This window comes from Cinclus cinclus, chromosome 1 (assembly GCF_963662255.1).
Source record: "Cinclus cinclus chromosome 1, bCinCin1.1, whole genome shotgun sequence".
Taxonomy (NCBI): domain Eukaryota; kingdom Metazoa; phylum Chordata; class Aves; order Passeriformes; family Cinclidae; genus Cinclus; species Cinclus cinclus.
In genome coordinates, this window is record NC_085046.1 from 29,955,604 (window position 1) to 29,976,982 (window position 21,379).

At 37.6% G+C, this 21,379-nt stretch overlaps 1 protein-coding gene across 1 annotated transcript in view; it reads left to right on the top strand.

Annotated features, from left to right (window-relative positions):
- Positions 1-21,379, top strand: part of HDAC9 (histone deacetylase 9) — a 270,154-nt gene that overhangs the window by 243,313 nt on the left and 5,462 nt on the right. Inside the window, exons 21-23 of the mRNA XM_062500976.1 lie at positions 3,437-3,570; positions 12,463-12,547; positions 17,592-17,745. Of these exons, the coding sequence (XP_062356960.1) occupies positions 3,437-3,570; positions 12,463-12,547; positions 17,592-17,745 (373 nt within the window). The remainder of the gene's footprint in view (positions 1-3,436; positions 3,571-12,462; positions 12,548-17,591; positions 17,746-21,379) is intronic.

Sequence of the window (21,379 nt, forward strand, 5' to 3'; positions counted from 1 at the left end):
GGGCATCAGTCCATCTGTCCACTAAAAGATGAATTACTTTCTTAGATAGTAACTCAAGTGATCAGCACACTCTGTCCTCCAATAACAGCCTGACAGCTTGCTCTTTTGTATAATAGAGTAATAATTTTCTCTCTTCCTACACTAGAATAATTTCCTCCAAAGTCTGAGTATTGTATCTCCTCCAATAATAGTACTGCAGGAGGGGAAAAGACATAATTAAAAATGATGCATTATGGTTTTTGTTTTGAAATTTTGTATTCTTCAAAGGCTGGCAAATAACAGCTCATATACAACTTATCTCTGCAAGGCGTAACATGGTTTATGATGGTTACAGTCTTAATCTAGTCTTCTCTGCTTGGATATACATTGTGCACCCCCTTTTTTGTGAAGAAAATATAAAACACTAGTGAGTAGGAATTTTGGAATTACTTAAGAGTGTTTTGTTTCTTGTGGAAATAAAAAGTTAATAATAATATTTAATAGGATATAACAAATGAATATTTAATGCTTTTGCAAGTTCTACCCAGGATACCCAAAGGTTGGATCTGTTGATTAAGCAAGTACTTTCAATGTTTAAATTACAGAAATTATGAAAATCATAGTTGGCACAAAACCATTCCCACAATTTCCTGGCGCACTGTGAGTCTAATTTTTAAGAATGCTGCACTTCTCTGAAATGCAAAATCACTGAGAATGTTTACAAGGTTACAGCAGGTACAGTAGAAGGGCCAAGAACTGCTGCTGATTTCTAGATATTCGTGTGAGTTGGAAGGCCCAGGATTCAAAATGCCTGTCTGATTCCTTTCTCACCTTAACTTGGCCAGTGCTTGATCTCCTTATATCAGGGGAGATGAGAGATTCTTTTAATGGTGCTTGTTACTATTTTCTTCTTGTTTTCATTAATCATTTGGCATGAACTACAGCCCATCTTAAAACTATTACTTGACTGGGATTCCTTTCTTTCAATTTTCTTACTTCTGCACACCAGGGGATTTCCTTGAGGAAGCTAACAACTTTCCTAGGTTGCTGCAGTGACATAGGATCCTAGTTTCTTTGTTAAGTATTTCCATAATTCATTCAGTCACTGGCAGTGTTGGTACTGTTGACTAAAGTTGTTTCTTCACTTTCTAGCAAGTCACCTTTACTTTCTCAGTGTAGTTGTACTGAAAAAAAGCACCATCATGTTTTAATCTGGTTTGGAAACAGTTTATCCTGTTATCACGATCTCCATTCAGAAAGATGCTTTCTGTGAAGCTCATTGTATCCTGATTCATTAAGGGGTGTTATTATAGCATTGATATCAGGAAAATCATCAGACAACCAAGCAGACAAACTAATATTGTAAAAATGATGATAGGTAATATTATGCACAGTTGTCTAAATGAAGAAAAGGCATAGCAAGAGTCTTTACATTTATTGCCCTACAAACCTCAGAAGATTGTGATGTGGCAATAGCAATATTTGCAGTCATATAAAGTTCTCCAATGTGCAGGGGCAACGTGGTAGAGATTTCCCTTCACAATATCTGTGTAACACAAAGGATAGTGTAAATCTTAAAAGTGCTGTTGGATTCCTCACACACTCAAAGGGTGAATTATAAATGTGGAGAGTCTGCGCCTGTCCATTCTTCTTCATTTCCTGTAAATGTTCTATCTCTGACTCACTTTACACTGTTGGCACTGTCTTCTTATGGACCTAAAGATCTCACATGTGACATACAGACAGAAATAATTTCTGTAGGTAAAAGACAGCAGAAATTGGCTAAAGATCAAAGGTTACCCCTTATTCCACTCCTTCCTTCACTTTTGTTATCCTGTCTAAATTTGGTATTTTGTAGAGAGGTGGGGGGGAGGGGGGAGAGGTGTGTTGGGGTTTTTTGGTAGTTTTTTTTTTTACATGAAGGAAGATGGAGTTTAAATGGGAGTTTAAGGTTTTATTTGTTATTCAGCCCTTTATTTGAACCAGTGTAGTTACTTCACTAGAATCAAAACTTCTAGGGTGCTACTTCTAGGGTACAGAAGATTGGGCAGTGGCTCAAGGAAACAGTATTTCATAAGTGTTTCTTTGATCATCTATATGTTAAGTGGCAAGTAGAGGAGTTTTGTTGTTTTGAGGTTTTTAGGTCTGTACAGCTAATCCAGATTTCATATAATTAAAGTTCCTCATCTAAAAACAGTTGGACATGTGCTTAAGAAAGATATCCATTTCACATCCTAAGATGAAAACTAAATGTGAGTTTAGAGAATTTCTCTGTAAAATATGCTTGTAATTTTCACAGTTTTATTGATAGTCTTCTTCACTGGAACAAAAGATGTTGATTTTCCTGTCTTTATAGAACTCCAGGGTTCAGCAGATACCTTTTAATGCTTTATTTAAGGAAATGAAATGTACTAGAATGAGTAGTGATGGCCATCAATGGAGCAACTAGTACAGATCAAGTGGGAAACTTAAGAACAAGATGTGATGTTTATTTACCGTTAATAGTTTCAAATCTTTATTTATCATTTCTTACTTGAAAGAGATTAAACAAAAACAATAGCTGTCCTAGGAAACTACCACAAAAATTCTTCCAAAAATCTTCACTTCAAATTGACATATTTCATGCAATTTTTCTTGTCATTAAAAATGTAATAAATTAACTTCATTTGAATCACAGATGAAAACTTTGTGGTAATGTCTGTGTAGTTATAGATCACCACAGAAAATGAAGTGCCATCATTTTTGGCTATGGTGCAGAGTTTCTTAGAATACTGATGGTTAGGAGTGAGTGATACTGGTAGAGATAGCTATGAAGTTCTAGACAGTTTCAGCTTTTCCAAAACCCTGAATTAAAGTTGTTAGTGCTGCTTCTAAAAACACTTCAAGATGGAGCTGACACATAACATATATTTCCACTATCTCTCAGTCCATGATTTTATGTTATTCTCGAACCTCAAATACAAAGGAAGAAGTAATTTTAAAATAAAAAAACCCTTCATCATCCCAATTGGAAAACATTATTTTTAATTATGGGACCATAATTCGACTACAAATATTATTTGTCATATCAATGCCATAGTGACCAGGGTTATGTCAGATCTCTCTAAATAATAAATAACATGGCTATATGTCACACTGATAGGCAAATAGGAAGAGAATCCAGGGTGATAATGGTTAACAAAGGTAAGAAGTGAGACATCCTTATGTTTCAGCTTATCTCCAGCAATGAGGGATCAGCATGAGGGATATTATCTCATATGTGCCTCATCAAAAATTCCTTATACTAACTCCAAATCATCTGGTGTGGGCCATGGTCAGAAACAGGATACTCGACTAAGCATCCTATGCTCACTGTACAGTACTCCAGAGCTTTCTACATTCTCATGCAGCAGATGTGAAACATGCCTGCAATGCCTGTTCTGCTTTAATTATTTGCACTCCTGTATTTGAATACCAGGTTTTGGTCACCTAACCAAGCAATTGCTGAAGCTGGCGGATGGCCGCGTGGTGCTGGCACTGGAGGGAGGACATGACCTTACTGCCATCTGTGATGCCTCTGAGGCCTGTATAAATGCCCTTCTAGGAAATGAGGTAAAACATAAATCATACCAGGGGGAGAGAAAGAGCAAAGTTTGCTGAAGCTGCTATCTTTGGTATTCTTTTAGTAACAATGGTGTCAGTCCTTTTATTGTTTGGCATACAACCCATGAAATTTGAGTATGTCTTAGAAATTAACAAACCTGGTTTGCATAAATACCTCTAAATTAGATAATTATACATTTTTTTTCGTTTATGCCTAAATTATTCCCAGTTCTGAGTCATATTTAATGCCTCCAAGTTGCTTTTAGTGATGTGCTGAATACCAGACTTGACATCACAGGTAGTCATTAGTGTGCATATCATCTACTAGAAATGGACCTTTTAGCCATCTATCATGGGAAAAAAAGGGCTTTTTCAAGGTAACTGGTAATCTCAGAAACTGGATATTGCAAAGGCACATATTTTGCAGTATTTTGATACTTCACTTCTGAAACATTAATGAAAATGCGTAGAAGGTTAAAAAAAACATATAAATGAAGATTCAGGTCGATTTGTGTGCAGTTAAAATGGAGTTTCCAAGAGTTACCAAACACTGTATATGTTAACAACTTTTGAGAGGCGACTATAAGACTAAAGTCAATATGAGTATGTGCTATTTATGTATACAAATGCGAGATAAGGATTTCTATTAGTGAAAATATTTCTGCTGTCCATTAAAAAAATATCTTTTATCTTATAAATACAGTAAGAAGGAAAAAAAAATTCTGGAGGTGTAGTCAAAATAATTTACGAAGGGACAAAACCTTTACTATAAATTGTGGGTTTTGCAAGATCTTGTTATAAAGGGGAGTATGCTACTTTGTTTCCTCCTCAGGGGAAGTCTTAATAGCTGTATAATCTCTCCAATCAAATGTATTGTAAAGCCAAATTGCAGGCTGGTCTGCCAGTTCCACTTCAAAGCTTCCTACCTATGTGAATAAGGTGAAGTAACGTGTCTTCTGATAGATGTTGGCTAGGAGAATTTTCTAAGTGTTCTTTTAAACCTTTGCTTTGCATCTTTATGATGCATCAACAATGCCTATTATTTTTACATTATACATACAATGAATAAAGTGTTAGCTTTTTTAAAAATATTCTCATAAATGTGAAACAGACACCAGAATTACAAAAAAAAAAAAAAAAAGAAAGGTTTCAGTGGATTTGATCTACTGTCTCCTTTGACAAACTCCATAAGGAAAGTTTTCCAGTGTGGTGGTACATACTACTAAAAAAGCTGCTCAGCTCAGTGTTAGTTGTTTTATTTAGGTACTGAAATATGGATTACATAACCCAGCTTGAAACATTTGACAATCTTAATGAATGCAGCATTGCCTTCCTGATCAGCTGCCATTCCAGGGCACTCTCAGTGATATTCCTGTTTTCATCTTCCCTGTGACAGCAACTTACAACACCAGTGGCTTTTCACAGCATTTATAAACCCATTCCCTGAAGATTTCACCATTGGAGTAATGTTCAAAGGTCTATGCTGATGGTGTGATGCATCCTCCTCTGTGTAGGTGCCTGGGTCCTTCTATCCAGTTATGACAATCTGGTGGTGCTACCCATTTGTAGAACCTGCCTTATTTCTTTTTACTGCTGTATCAAACCCAACTACTATTTTTGCTATCATTGAATGACAATTAATACAAAAAACCCCAAGCAGTCATTTTTTATTCACTTGTAAAAGAACATAGTCCTTAATGACTTGAAACGTCTAAGAAAATAATAATTTTTCTCACATCCTTTTCCTAATGACATTGTCTTCTGGGACATGCATCAAGTTGTTTGGTGCAGCAGAATTTCAAAGACAAAATATACTATGGCTGTGAAGAAAAGTACTCCAGAGAGGATGCTGCTACCAAGAGTACCACAAGAAACCGACATTGGTTTAAAAGGATAAGTAAAGGTGTTACCAAGGAGCAGAAACTAATGAGAAAGTCTGATTCCTAGTTAGCAGTTAGATTTATGGCAATTTGTACCACATGGCCCACAGCATATATGTATACACTGCTTGATTTCAGCACACTATTCATGAACTTGCACATGAAACTTCAAGCATGTTCCACCAAGGATGGAATTTTTTTTTTCTTTAAAAAACCAATTACTATAATTGGAGGATGCATTCTTCTTTGAATGCAATTCTTTACAGGTGATTAATAGGATAATTATAACTTATTATCTACCTTTCACTTTTACAAGTAATGGTATATGCTGCAGCCCTAGTTAAAAACATTGGCAAGATTAACTTCAGTTCTAAACATTACACATGTATTTGAACTCAAATTAGAAAGGTTGGGAAAGGCCTTTGTGAGGTACCCTGCAGTTTGTCAGATGTATTTATTCATGTGCTGAGGATTAGAATTCATAAACATTTTGCAGAGCTTTTTGAAAACTTTTTCTTTTGTTGTTTTTGGCCAGGACTTTTCAATACAGAAATTCACTGTTTCATGTGTCCTATTACCAACAGAATAGCACTTAAGAAAAAATTTCTAAAACTAGCCACAGCTTTCAACTTTCAAGGAGTGCTGGTCTGGTATGTAACCTAAGAGGTAACTTTAAATTTACAAGTGCAAAATGCCTTCTTTTCTTAGTTTATCTCAGAGAATCAAGAAGGAAAACAGGTTGACATAGAAAATAGATATATTTTAATTTATACTCGGTTTATAGCTTAGTGATTTGTTTAGTAAGATAATTTCTCACTCTTGTCTTAGATAAAAAGTGAGTTAAGGCACTAGGACAATAATACTTTATCGAAATAATCTTCTTTAAATAATTTGAGCATGGAAGGAATGGTATAAGTTACAGAGAATTTCAAGGAGATCCGCACCCTTTCTGACAGCAACTGGAAGGAAGACCAAGACACCCTATGGTATCTGAAATGGCTCTGTTTGGTTTGGCTTGTGAATATCTTCTTAAATAATAAACAAACTAAAAAGGAAATAAACTAAGGATAAAATTTATAAACATAATTTTTAATTAATAATTTACATGGAAAATTACTTTTAAAATATTTTGATATGTTAGGTTTTCCACTCTATGTTTACAAGCAGTAAGTTTCCATGTCACTTTGAGAAAAATCCATTTGACCATTTGCAGACCTAATTAGAAGCACTGTAGGTTATCTCCTTGGAAGGAAATCTTCCTAAGAGGTGAGAAGAGATTAAGCAGCTGGGTTCCCTTGAAATCTAAAATGTAAACATGGAAAACCTTCTGGAAGGTGAAGAGACAAGGTGACCATCTCATGATTTGAGAACTGGTCCATTAAAAGAGCATCTGTCAAAACAAAGGAAAAGATGGAGTCAGATAATTCCAAAAGAATCATTGCTTTTAGGCCTTTCTGAGATTATGATGTGCATTCTGGAAATTAAATTCTTTCACTTATTGTGATACTCTTTAAAAGATTCTACAGTTTTTCACACATTGGTTATATAGATTTAAAAACTCCTTTTTTAAATGTATATAGATATACATATTACTTAAATGAAGAAAATCATTGAATATTAATATTTATATTTTATTCCAAGAATTCTATGAAAATTGGGTTGAATATGGAGATTTTCCCCACAAATCTTCATTGTGGAGTATGGAAATTCCACCCTACTTTGCCCATCCTAGCTTTAGTGAAATAAAGAGCTCTGCTATGACTTTTGGTCCCTGGTGCTGGTGAGTAAAGCTGCCCTAGACATGTAAGAGTACTTGTTCTGCTTTCTTTCCTCCACATTATATTTGAAGAGACACTACTTTGATTTAAAAAATCTTTGAGCACGGGCTTTCCTTGAGTCCAATATTCTAAATACTATGTTTTATTTCCAACATAACTGCATTCATATGGGGGTTCTTCTGCAGTCAGAAGAAGTAGGGAAATGTTCTTTCAAGCTCAAAACTCTTTGAGTAAAAACCTGAGGATATAGCTCTTCCTTCATCCCATCACTTTTAAAGCAGCCTGGTGTGATATCCCCACAGGACACAGAAGTCAGTCTAACATCATGGTCCCTCTGATCTGCCTACAGGTTTAGGCAGTGTCTCTTAACTCCCCATGGCCACAGCAGTTTTCTGTGGTCTGTAACAAGTGATAATTAGTCACAGATGGGGTCATGCTCTTCTTTGCAGAGGAAGCAGAGAAGTGCAGTTCACAGTGTCTCTGCCCAAGGGGACCCTGCAGCAAAGGCGCAGAGGGGACGCGCGTCTGTTCTCATTGACTGCGGCCAAGGCTGAATTTGGCCCCAAGTGTGAAAACATTTTTAAGTGACTAAATTTAACATCTTCTAGTAAATATTCTTCTGGCTTGAATTTCATTCTGAAGCGGAATTTGACAAAACATTGTGATTGGTTGGCTCCTAAGCATGCTTGAAAACTTACACCGGACAATTTTCTTGCAGAGTGTGAAGTATGAGCTTCTTTCTTGCAATCTGTTGAGCTGGAATTTAGGAGGGGATAGTAATTTAAGTGGAAAGCTTGTACTCTGCAGCTTTGCTTTCCTGCTGATGATGAAAAGTTGGCATTTTCTTCTTTGTGGAATTCAGTGTCAATCTGGGGCTGCTTGCCAGCTAGGCAGTGAACTCTGCCAAGAGGGCATTAAAAGGAATTATTCACCAGAACAGGTAAGCATTTCTCTCTCCAAAATGGAAATATTCATGCAAGTGAATATGGCCTGAGATCAGTTTTAAATTTGCATGGTAAACTTGCTCAGAATCTCACATCCTCATTGTTAATCTGGCTCTAATACTAGAAAATAATTAACACCAAGTCTAAAACACCTGTCAACTGCTGTTTGCATAAGCCCAAAGTCTAGAAATAGAGATCTGGATGGGATAGGAAACTGGAGCAATGTATTTGCCAGAGGTCAGCATGGTGACATCAAAGTTTCCAAGGTGGGCAGTGCTAGTCAGGAAGTGGTTTGGCCAAGGAAACAGAGAATATTCTAATTCCAAAGTTATATAATTCTAAGGTATCGCTTTGTTTTCAGGGACTGGCAGGTGCTAATGACCTTAATGAGCCTTTGTGTCTTTGAACATATTCCGTGATGAAATCTGATTTATTTATTGCATTATAACCCTTCATCACAAAAATACCTGCCTGAAGTGCTTATATGTAAAATGAGAGTGCAGAAACTCTGAGAAAAGTGCTAATATAAGAACACACAATATAAGAGGACCTGTGAGATCTTTGAACTTACTCTTCTGTAATCATAGGCAATGTTAAGAGCCCCAAAGCTCAGTCTTTATGCTGATAGGTTTTTTACATAATGTAACCAAGAAAGGGAGGATGTTGATTCTTCCCCCTGCAGCTATGGCATCCCTGAGGAGCCTGCCTGCCTCCTCCCCTTTCTCTCCTTCTGGCAGACTCTTCGTGCTCCTTACCTTCTGCTTACACTTGCCTCACTTGTCAGCAATCTCTAACTGCACTCTGCAACATTCTTCAGTGAAGCTAATCTTGGTACTTTAAAACATGACAGTGCTAAAGACAACACAGATATTTCTAGAATTTTCAGCTCAATACAGACTACTGTAGCTTCAGATTCTCTTCACATTCCCAAGGATCAATTCAGATCCCTTTCTGGGCACATGAAATTTCCATCATTAATTCTTTCGTCAAACATTTGTTGATATGCCTCTGGCAGATTTTGGCGTACCAAGTGATTTTTTGCCCATTTACATTGTTTTTCCCATTTTGAAAATGATTAGTGGATTCAGTTTCTACATTAATCTTCTGCTTTGGACACAAAAGCCCAATTCAGTCATGTAAAAACTTTGAAAATGTGACCCTTTTTGTCTGGTCCAAACCATCTCTCCAGTGGTTTGGTTATTTCTGCAGACTTGAGCTGTTCTCTAAAATATTTCTTTCCTGATGGTATATTTCCAATGCTCTTTTCAGCTTCTTCTTTTCTGTTAGCCTCCAGATGTAACAGACTTCAAAATCTGAATGCCATTGTAAGAGGGAAGGTTATGTTGCCTTACATGCCAAAGTGTAGAGTAATTTCTTTTGTTCAGTAATGGGTCTAACTGCTGATATTTTCCAGTGACCCCTCTGCATCTATACAGTTGTATGCAACCAGTGGATAACTGCCAACAGAATCCTCCTGCTCAGTGCAGACAATCTCATTTCAAAGGGTATAGAAATAGCTGCCATAACCCACTGGCTTTATTTATGCAGCGATTTTGTAATGGAACTTCATTTTGGACTATGCAGGATATATGATGTAATGAACTCACAGAGCCTGATAAAATTTCCTTGATATGAAAGAGGGTCCAAGGTCTGTTGGGCTGTACTTAAGGATGAGGAGACAGAAAAGCTTAGGAGCCTGCCTCAGCCAAGCTTGAAATATGAAATGAAAGTTTTGTGGGAAAGAAGTTAAGGAAATGATCAAATATGTCCATTATACTCACATCACCTACAAAACTGTTAGTAGTGCTAACAGATGGAGTAATGATTGGGATAGGTGTTGGATATTTTACCCTTTTTCTTTTAATGATTCATCAGCTTGTGCTAATTTCTAAAAACACATCTGTTTCTAAACATTCACACGATATGTCTAGATATTGAAATGCAGACTACTTGTTTAAAAAAAAAATCTATACTGATAGAAAAAGAGGTGGTTTTGATATATTAGGGAAAATCAAACCTTTTGGGTTTTAGCTCTTGCAGAAATCCAGCTTCAAGGAGGGCAACAAAATATTCACCTTATAACAGAAAATCTCTTCTAACTGTCTCTACATCAGTTGTTCCCATCTTAATAATTAGTACAAAGGGTCTGCATATAATTAGTAAAAAAGGTCTGCCTAAAAAATATTATACTCCAAGGGCAAACTAAGACACAGTTCTCACATATTGCAGTCTGGCAGTTCCATACCTTTTACTACTATTCTGACCGCTGTGGCCTGGAGCTATTTTGTTCTGTTTCAGGAAAGTGAATTGGTCATCAAAGCCTCAGGAATTAGGAAATTGATTAAACAGAGCCTTAAACTACTCTTTGCTGCCCCTTATGTGTTCCTGCACCCAGCATGACCAAACAGAACTTCAGGGTTTTGTGTTCTTCCTGTCCAAATGACAGATTACTTTAAACAGAAAATGACTAGTGATAAAGCAAATGCTATTTATCTGCTTAACTCAAGGTATGGATTATCAAGGTTATTATATAGATTATTGTTCTAAAATCTATAATTCTATTGATCTGTTGGTTGGCATTTTCATAAATAGTTTTCCCCCAGGCACCTGAAAGAGTTACCAAATAGAGCCACCTATGAAGGTGAAAAAGTAGATGTGGTTCAAGGATTGCAAAAGTATCTAAAATATTATTTGTATTGTAATCGCTGTCTTTGTGCTAATCCACGATACATACGAGATAGGAACAATCTTTCTTTGCACTTTGGTCTCTGTTAACCAAGTAGCACTGGGACCCAGTCAGGTCCAACCAGCACTTCTCTGCATATTTGATCACTGAGCAAAATGGACTGATTTATGCTATTTGAAAACAAAACATAGTGCTATTGTTTCTAGCCAGAAGAAAATCTTCCAGCTGCAATCCCATATGGACTTCTAAGGAAATAATGACATGAACAGCCCTATTCATTTTAGTTACCAAGACTCCAAAGGACTGGTGATATTTGCAATGTCTATCACTGACAGGCATTCACTGCTGATTGCAGTGGCAGGATCCCAGAAGTTTTGGGATTTGTAGCTGAGCTTGCTTAAAATAGCACCACTGAGGGAGTATCCACACTTCAGTTACTTCCCACTATGTGTGCTTGGATCAAAGTTGATTTTATCTAGCTGGTGAGTAGCCATGCAGCAGTAGCAACCTGGAGGACAGTATATGATGGCTACTGAACTATTAACTTCACAAAGGAAGCTCCTTGTGTGGGCTTCACTTGACCTAGTTTAAAATAGACCCAGGCATACTTAAGAAAGGAGTTTTGTCTGCAGTACAGATGTCTCCTGTCAACAGTGGTTGAACTTCCTTAGTTTTAGAGAGGAGAGATTGGTGATGAGATTGCTCTTTTTTGTCCACCTTGGCACAGTTGCTACTTCCTCAGGATGCAAGCCTGCACACCAAGCCAAGGCAGTGTCTACATAGTCTCCTAGTTCAAGGAGAATATAGTTATTACAGTGCAAGGAAAAGCATTTAGCCCAAACAATTTTTTACCTTAATTTCCTAGGAGAAAAAGTGTGGAGGGTGGACAAAAAAGCAGATGTGGGTGACATTCAAAATACAGTTTATTTTTTTATATATATCCACTGCAGGGCAAAAATAACTGTGCAGTAATTGGACACTTCTTTCTCCTAGTGCAGCCGTACTCAAAGTATATAAAATTAAAACTAGCACTTTAAAATGCAGCTGATTCTGTAAAAAAACTTACTTAATGAAATTTACTGCTAATCTGCATACCCATTTTTAAATTTACTTTATCTGAAATTAATGTTAAACTAGTAAAAGCAGCTGTGTTTTATGGTTTTCGCCTATAAATCTTAAAATATGTAAGATGGTTAGATGAAATAACACCAGAAAAATAAAGATAATAGAGTGCACACTTTGGATCCATTGCAGCTTCAGCAAGGTTTTGTTTGGAGTGCCCAGCTGCATATACAGATGCAGTGGAATTTGGTTTGTGAGGAACCTACAAAAATTACACAAATAACTAGCATTTTTTAATGAATAATACACAGACATGCACCTGCTTCAGAGACTCCATAGATTAGTCTTGCAGCCAATAGAAAAGCCCCTTGGAATTCAATTACATGGCTGGAAAACAGAAAACAAAATCATGACTATACATTTAGAACTGATACCAGCAACATATTAACCAGTTCTTGGGCTGAGCTTTTCCTGAGGATTAGATCATTTCAGTTTGTTTTATGTCCCTGTGCCTTATTGAATATTTATATTATTCTATTCTATTCTTTCAGCTGGAGCCTCTCCCGGAAGATATTGTGCACCAAATCCCCAATATGAATGCAATAGCTTCTTTAAAAAAGACCACTGAAATTCAAAGTATGTTTCTCAGTTTGAGTCGGTGGGTTAATGGGCTTGGGGTTAGTTTTTATTATTAATTAATGTCAAAGACATTACTGTTTCAGAGAAAAAAGTGGGATAACATTTTATGTATAAATTGACATGTTGTGTCTAATATATATATATATATATATATATATCCTTTTATTTTTGTTTCTTCAGCATATCTTTGTTTCTGCCATGTATGTAGCCTGGAAAAAGTAACCCATGAAAATTATTTAAACATTTCTGATTCCTAAATATTCCCAAATCATTTCATTCCAAAGCAGCTTAAATAGATGTTTGTTGGTGAGGAGCAGGAACAGACAGGTAAATTAGAGCTCTAACAAATAGTTGGTTCAGATTCTGTTTTTGCAATCTTTCTCAAGGTACTCACTTTGAGAGTCGCAGGAGTTTGAGATAAAGCTAAAAAGCTCCAAATGGGCACTGATCTGTGGAACAGTGCTAAAAGTTACATTATTTTATTGTTTCTGAGACAGGGGGTACATTATTGCTTCACCTGTGTGCTCTGATCCCAACCCTTAACTACCCAGATCCTTTAGAGAATTTGCTCACTGAAGAACCTTATGCCATCTGATGCTTTAATCCAGCTGAGCACACATCCCTTAAATTCTCTAATCTTCTGGTCTCTGCCATTTTACAGTAGGAGACAGTGGGAGCTTCCTGACTTCTACTGTTTGCTGGCTCCTTTAGAATAACAAATGAATAACAAATGTTTTCCTTCGTTTGAGATGAACCACAAATGGTTGGCATTCATCTACATAAAATAAATGCAGTTTTTAAAAGGGACACCATGCCCAATTCACTGTTCATGCAGTACTTCTCCATCTGACTTTAGTTGCAAAGTGACAAAGAAAACTCATTTTAGGTATATATAAATTCATCATGCATATCCAGTAAACACCTAGATATGGAAAAGCTCTAATTAAATCAGCTGCATATAATATATTCCAATAAGTCCTTTTTGCTGAGTGGTATATTCTTGGGTAGCTCATGAGTTAAAATTCCCTTTTAGTAATCTGTTAATGATCTGGAAGGAGTCAGCAGGTTAAGGAGGTTCATGTACTGTACAAGATAGAACGGATTTGCAAATGATAATGAGGGCAGAATGCTACACACAGACCACAGACACAAGGAAGAGATATGCAATTCTGTTTGAAATAAAATATATATGTAATGGAAAATAGATCTGTAACGCAAAAAGGTGAATCGAGAAGTAGACAAATAGAAGAGCAGGAATACACACAAATGATGGCTGCTCAGAGAGAAAATGTGGCTTTAGGAACAAATATATAGTTTAAATCTGAGAACAAAGTCCAGAGCTCTGCAAAATCAAGGTTGATTTGATTTTGCCACAATTAGATTTCAGCTGAACTGGTACAGTCATGCAGTCCAGTGGGCTGTTCCTTAGTTAGGCTGCTCACAGTTTGGACTTATTTACACACAACATTGTGTCTTTTCTTGCAACTACCTAAAAAGTTATATTTACCTCATTTTGTCTGAAGAGAGACCAGTACTAGAAAGGAATGTGCTTGGATGACAGAAAGGCGCTGTGAGGAAGTTCAGTGCAGCTTTGGGATGCATATTTAGATCTGAGAGAAGTAAGTACCTATTGGATGTTTTAGAGAATTAGACAGGATGGAGAGCATGTTGAGTAAACACCTCTAGAGGTACTGAGAAAGCTTGATTTGTTTGGATCATTGCATTGCCTTTGGATATCTGGTTTGTATTTCTGTGATCCAAATTTCATAATGGGTATTAGCAACATTTTATAGCAAATTAACCCCTCCTCTGTGCTTTTTGCAAAACCTTGAAGCTACAATACTTTGAAACTAAGAGACAAATTTTTTTCCTAACTAGAATAGAATTTCTATAAATGTTTTTTATTGGCAGTGATCCAAAGCTCCCTTGCAGATGTAATACTTTTGGAATTAGTAGTTCCCACACCCATGTCATAGGCTATTTCTAAACAATCCTGTTCAATAGCAGAATACCAACCCCAACCACTGTTTTTCAAGCAAGCCACAATACAGTATGTCCCAATCTATGAAAGGCAACTACAAATGCCTATAGGAGTGACAGAAACATTCCCTTTTATTATTTCCTGGTAACAGTCAGTGCTCACACAAATCTCTGAGGAAGGCTTAAGCACATTTTCATGCAGAAAGCCAAAGCATACCTAGAAGACTGATTTGGTTTCATTGTTTTTTTTCTTGCAATCTATGATTGCTCAAGTTTTGTATGAATGAAACCAGCAGTATGCTTCATTCTTTCCCTTGAGCTCCACCAAGTTCTTCTCAATGAATGTAACAGCACTGCTAGAATTTCACATTCCAGTACAGCACAGTAGAAATGACATTTTCAGAGATTGGAGTGGTTTGAGGCCAATGCTTTTTGACTTCTTTTAATTGTCAGTCCACAGCATACCTCCTAACAAAGGTCCTTTGCAGCTGTGTGCTGTGATTGCCTCCCCATTCCATAACTCTTTGCCTGCAAATCTTTTGGCTGAACATGCATTCAAGGCCTGTATGTTTTGTGTACAGCAAATAAGGGTTGTCCTCTATAAAAAGAAGCTTGCAAAGCTCTTCTGCTTACCCTAGATGTTTGTAAAGTACAGTTTTCTCACTTCAAAGAAGAATATATCATTGCTTTTTTCCAACCATCACAGAGCCCTCTTTGCATGCTGCTACTTGGATGCTATTTCTAACTGTGACTGCTTAAAATTCTCCCCCCCCTCCAAAAAAAAACGAACACCCTGTCAATGTAGTTCCTTTCTCCAGGACCTTCCACTGCAGTATATGGGCTGCCACCTGCCTCCTGACCTGACTGCTCTCTATCACTGAGGCCACAACTCAATGTGGGGAAACAGAGAAAACCACCAATCGCTCGGGAGTGAGGGGCAGCTAAATGGGCACAGAGAGCCCACTAATATGCTTCAATTGGCCCTGAGTTTTAATCTTACAAGAAAGTCAGGATTCAGGGGGCAGCTGGTGTGCAAGCCTGTGTGTGAATGAACGAATGTGATGTAGCAATCCTCACTGATGCTGTTTTATTGTTGCTGCAGGAGAGCAACACAGTGGTAGCTGGGTACTAATATTTTATTTTATGAATAAAAGCCCTTGAAAACTCCAGCAGTGAACATGGGTTCATTTCTTTTATAGGCAAGAGGGGGTATTATTCCCATGCCAACAGATTTGATTTTCTTGCACATCTGTTTCTGCAGCAAAAACCCCACCCACTCTGTGAACATTTAGCTCATAAATTATAGGGTTTGAATTGGGTGTATATTGCAAAGACTGGCTTTTGCACATAGGATCTGTGAGAACATTGTGGAATGCTCATATAACTTTTTGTTTGTTTTTAGTGTATTTTTTAATGAATAGAGAATATGGTCTCTGAGCACAGTAATAATAGAGAATATTTTTGTCTTGTTTTTATAAAATTTGCCAGGCTCCAATCATTGAGCCTACTGTTATGTACATAACTTTTTAGCTCTGTCTTTCATGTTTTTGGAGCAAAGCCAACCTCCTAACACTTAATCTCAACTTTGTAGGATACTTAATACACTTTACATTTTATCCCCAGAAGGTCCCTGTTATTTAAAGATTCTGCTAACTGCTCAAACGTGCACACTATTAGAGTTCAAAGAAACACTCTGGCCATGCTCACTGGTTGTTCTTGAAGATTGACTTGGGCTTTCATCTTGCAATGATGTTTTTGAATAAAGACATTTTCAGACTTTATTGACAGCTGCTTTCTCACTGGAGGGAGAAGTTCATCCTTCCAAAAGCCTGAAACTGTCTTAAGAGCTGTGTTACCAAAGAGAGAGTTTTCAGCAGCCTTTCTGCAGCACAGGCAGCACCACTGCTGGCCTGGCCTCCCAGCTGTCAAAGCCTCCAGCTACCCTCTGGATAAGCACCTCAGCTCAGCCTGCTGCCCAGCTGCCAAAATCCTAGTTTTAGTCCTTGGAAAGGTCCCCTGCTTGATCCCCTCTCTTTCACAGCTGTTGAAACCCTCCGTCTAATTCCCAGATAAGTACCCTGATCCAACCTCTGCAGCAGCTGCTGAAAGCTTCTTGCTAAACACTGAGTGAGCTCTGGTCCAGAGCTCCCAGACTTCCCAAAGCTCCTAATTCCCAGGTGTCATCCACCTGGCAATTAGTGAGCGCTCAGTGTTTTACTGGACTGTTAAGAAATAGATATGTAAATTCATATTTGTTCATGTGGTTTCCAGTAATCAAACTGTTTCTTAGTAGTTGTGCAGTAGCAGATCATTTTATATGTTTAGGATGAGTCACCTGCCATTATTTTTTGCGTTGCTTGATGAGCTTCTTCTGTTGCAGGCAGAAATCTGAAAATACTCATGCTTTTAATCCACTGCTGTATTTTTACATAGCAGACCAGAAAGCTCAATCCCTTATGATACCTGGCAGCTTTCCAGCAACAGCCAGTTCATATATGAAAGTTTTAACTAAATTATTGTTCTAGTATACGCCCTGAGGTTGGAGGAGAAAGAACATCCAGGACTAACAAGCCTGATTGTTCTGGCAACACCACTTCAGTCTGAGCTGGCATTTCTGACTTCTTTCCTTTTCAAGACAGTGCTGTGTGAGCACTTTGTACAACAATGTACAAATTTTTTTTTACATTTTGCAGTCTCTGCATCAACTGTGTGCCATATCAGAGATTCTAGTTATTAACCCTGCTCTGAACTCCTATCACCTGGTATAGATAAAGCCAATAGCCTTCCTGACAAACTGTGTTCATTAGTCTGTGTGTTACTCCTCCAGTTTATTACCTTCTGAGGAAGGGTGTGACACAGCTCTTGGAATGAAAGCACTTTCCAGCTTGGCATTCTTAGGTTCAGAAATAGACCTCTTCACTGCAGTCTGAAATTTCAACTGTACTGCTTGCACCACAGTGATTTTAAATTATAATCACTCCATGTTGAACTAAGTGATTACTGTTCTTGTACCACCATGCTAGCTAAAATTCCCATAAATTATTATGTGTGTTTTCCTTAGGCAAGTACTGGAAGTCAGTGGAGCCATACTCTGTGCCAGTGGATTGTGCTCTGGCTGAGTCTCAGAAGCAAGAGAGGGAGGAGACAGAAACAGTATCTGCTATGGCCTCTCTTTCAGTGGATGTTGAGCAGTGTATTCCTCAGGAAGGCAGCAGGTAAGTGCATGAAATTATTACAGAGAAAAAAGCTTTTGCTCCAGCCAAGTGAAGCAAAGAAGAAAGGAAGAGTAAGGATTGTTTCAAAATTATCTGCTAATTGAGAAACCTGGAATTTTTCATCCCTGGATTTCAGTTCTCTCATTTAGCCACTGGAAGCAGAGATCTTCTATGCTGGCAGTTTTTTGGGCTTGGTATCTCTGTTTCTGTATTAAAGTTCATGATTAGTATAAGAACCTTGTTTTGTTCCCATGTCTAATTCCTTCTCCCACATAAAAAGTGTAATATCCATATGAGGTAAATAGACATGGTCAAATGTAATCAACCATATTCTTCTCATTAGAAGCTTTTCAAATCTCTTTTAGTTTTAATTTTCTAGGAAGTTGTTCAACAAAGAGTCAGATAAATTTAATGATGATGGACTTAAATAATTATTATGTTATATTAGACAGGCATTAAAAGTTACTTCCCTGGAAGAAATGTGAACAGTGCTAGTATGCAACTTAAAGCAATTAAGGATTAGGGCCAACATTTTCTACGTACTAAGATGAAGGTATACCAGCAAAGAATGAGAATGCTGGTTTTTCCAGCTTGTTTTTTACATTAATGAAGATTGCTTTCAACTTCCAAATTAATAAAATGATGCAGTTAATGCTATTGTGCGTTTTGCCAGTTACAAATGAAAAAAAAAAACTCACTAGCCACTGAATATTGCGTCATCTATAATCAGAAAAGCCACTGCAAAAGTTTTTAGAGTTTCCTATGATTTTTTTTTTTTAAGGACAAGCATTCTTGGTCTTCACCAGTAGATAAAGGTACAGAATGTAATGAAACCACTTGGGTTCCACCATACATAGAAAACAGAGGAGGGAGGAAGAAAGATGAAAAAAGCCTTATAAGGAGACTCGTCATCTCATCAGGCTGTGGAACAACAGTAGAGAAAGGAGGGAGCTGTGGGTAGGGACAGCAGTGGTGGGAGTGGAGCCAGAAAGATCCGTGGCTCCTACATTGTGACTGCTTCTTAGTTGCTTCAGTTCTTTCCTCCTGTGTTTTGTCTTTTAATCAGAACTGAACTGATAGGCACCCAGGGGACTAGTGCAATGCTCAAAGCTATGGATGCGTTCAGGAGTGAACATCCCTCACAACAGTGACAACACTCATCTGTCAAGGAATCCAGGCATGGCTCAAAGGGACACACCTGGAGAAGAGCTAGCTAGTAAAGTTCACAGTATTTTCATAATCACCTTTCCTATTGTAATTATATTTTAATTTACCATGGCTATTCTTTTGCTAGGATTATTGCAGGAAACTTCATAAAAGCTTAGAGAAGAATCCATGATGAACACAAGATGTGTTTTAGATTTGTGACTGTGCTGATCAGTGCTCAGCTAAAGAATAATGTAGTTTTTCATATAAGTTTCTGACAGTTACAAGACACTTCTGCTAGCTAGGGACAGAGAAATTCCCACTTGTGTGTGCATAGCTCTGAAATAGAAATAATTTTAGTTAAAGTATTGGAAATAATGCAGTCAAGCAAATTAAAGCTATAAATTGTCTGGAAAAGGGCATGGTTAATTTTGTGTGTTTTACATTGCTGAGAATAACCAAAAATTTTATTTGTTATATGCCGCCACTCAAAATAGCTACCAAGAACAACTGCTGCTCCTACATGATTTGAACAAAATAACCCTTTGGCTAACACTGCACTTAATTACTGTACTTATTACCTACCAACTAATACCTGTGACAGTTTTCACCCATTCTGAAAACAGAATTTCAGGGCAGTGCTGAGAAACATGGAAAAAAATTTGATGTACTGAAACGTACACAAGTGGAATTCATGTGGCTGCCAGATTCATTACACTTCATCAGTTCTGGACTCTTGTAGGGATGAATCCATTGTGATGAATTGTTTTGTGGAAAAATGACTTCGTTTGGAATATCTTCTGTGGTGCTGCAGACATTTGTCAGCAGCACAAAAAAATAAAAAAAGCGTATGCATGCATGCATCCTGAAATCTCTTTCTGCATCTGGAACCCTCAAAGAAGTCACATGGAGCCAAGTTACCATCAGAGAGTGACAGGACAAGAAAAATGCTGTCCCACTGGACCAAAATTGATAGTTAGGTTTTCTGAGGCTTCTGAGCATCATTTTCTTTGTTTTCTTTCTGATAAATGTAAGGAACAATATGGAATCAAAAATTGTCCCCCTGAAAATTGGATTTTAAGGGTCCTCAATGTGGGGAGACCTGAGAGAACCTGCCTGCACTTTGAGTGTGAATTAAAATACATCATGGAATGTCCAGGGAGTGAGTCTGTGACATTTCATGCTTTGGGTTCTGCATAATTTACTTCATTTCACATAAGCACATCATCCATTTCACAGGTACATACAAACACAAACAGCAGTAATGTAGAGACGAGTTCAGCTTTGCTTTTTTTCATTTTTTAATGTTTGTTGTAATAAAGGGGCATGTATGCAATGCTCCTTCTCCAGGTACTTCCTAGGGCAAACAGAGGGCAGCTGGGATGTGAGGAGTCATGTGGGGTCTCAAGTTCTGTTTGGTGTGCCCTTCCTCCTACTGGTATCGACAGGCTCACCTACTGAAGAACTGTTGGAAGCTTTTGCATGGAGTGTTCATTTGGGAAAGTTGCTTGTGGCAGGTAGGGTGGGAGCAGAACAGGAAGCACTGTGGCTGAAGGATTCCTTCATTAAACCAGGAGTCAGTTTGCTTCCTCTTAATTCCCACCACGGACAGCCAGGCTGATAGCTCTGGCCTGCAGTTCTAAAACTGTTTCACTGGTTTGGTGGCAGAGATCCTCCAGACTGCAGCTCTGGATGGTCAGGCAGCAGCAGCAAGAGTCTCTTTGCAGGGAAACTCTGGCCAGTTATGTTGGAGGATATATTGGTGTTGGAGTGAGATGACTCACTTTAAACTCAGATTTTGGGTAAAGCAGCTCTTTTCCTGGCCAACTCATATCTGACTCATTTACCACTGATGGATAAAATGCTCCTGGCTAAGGCCCATATAAAGTATTTTTATTTCTTTCTTCTCTCTTTCTTTCTTTTCTTCAAGTGACAGTGCCGATTATTTTTTTACTTGATTTTCTCTGGCAGGGTAAATGAAGAAAAACGTGAAAAGTTGCTATGCTTTTGGTGTTTTATTTTACCAAAGCATAACTCTGCGTCTTAAGGTCCAATTGAATCTCAATTATAGACTTTGGAAGAGTACAGATATAGAAAAGAGTTTGTGGATAGGAAAGGAAACATGCATGGTGCTAATGGGCATTTAAATAGAGATGCAATTAAAGAAAGAGGCATGCCCTATAAAACATTTCTAACTACCAGAACTTTTGTGTGTTGATAACTGTTTATTCCCTATATGAGATACAGATTAGCTGATTAGAATTTCGCTTTGGCCAGAAATCTGTTTCAGAAATCGTGCTGCGAAAATATTCAGTACACTGCTGTCCCTGATACCTTGGGGCTTCTTTCTATATGTTTCTTCTTAAAATGGAAAAAGAAAAGGGTGTGGAGGGAGATCTCTTCCACTTACTATTTTTACAGGAAGCAGTAAATCTTAAGAATGACATTTATCAGAATTTGACTTTATGGCTCTGGTTCAACTGAGCAT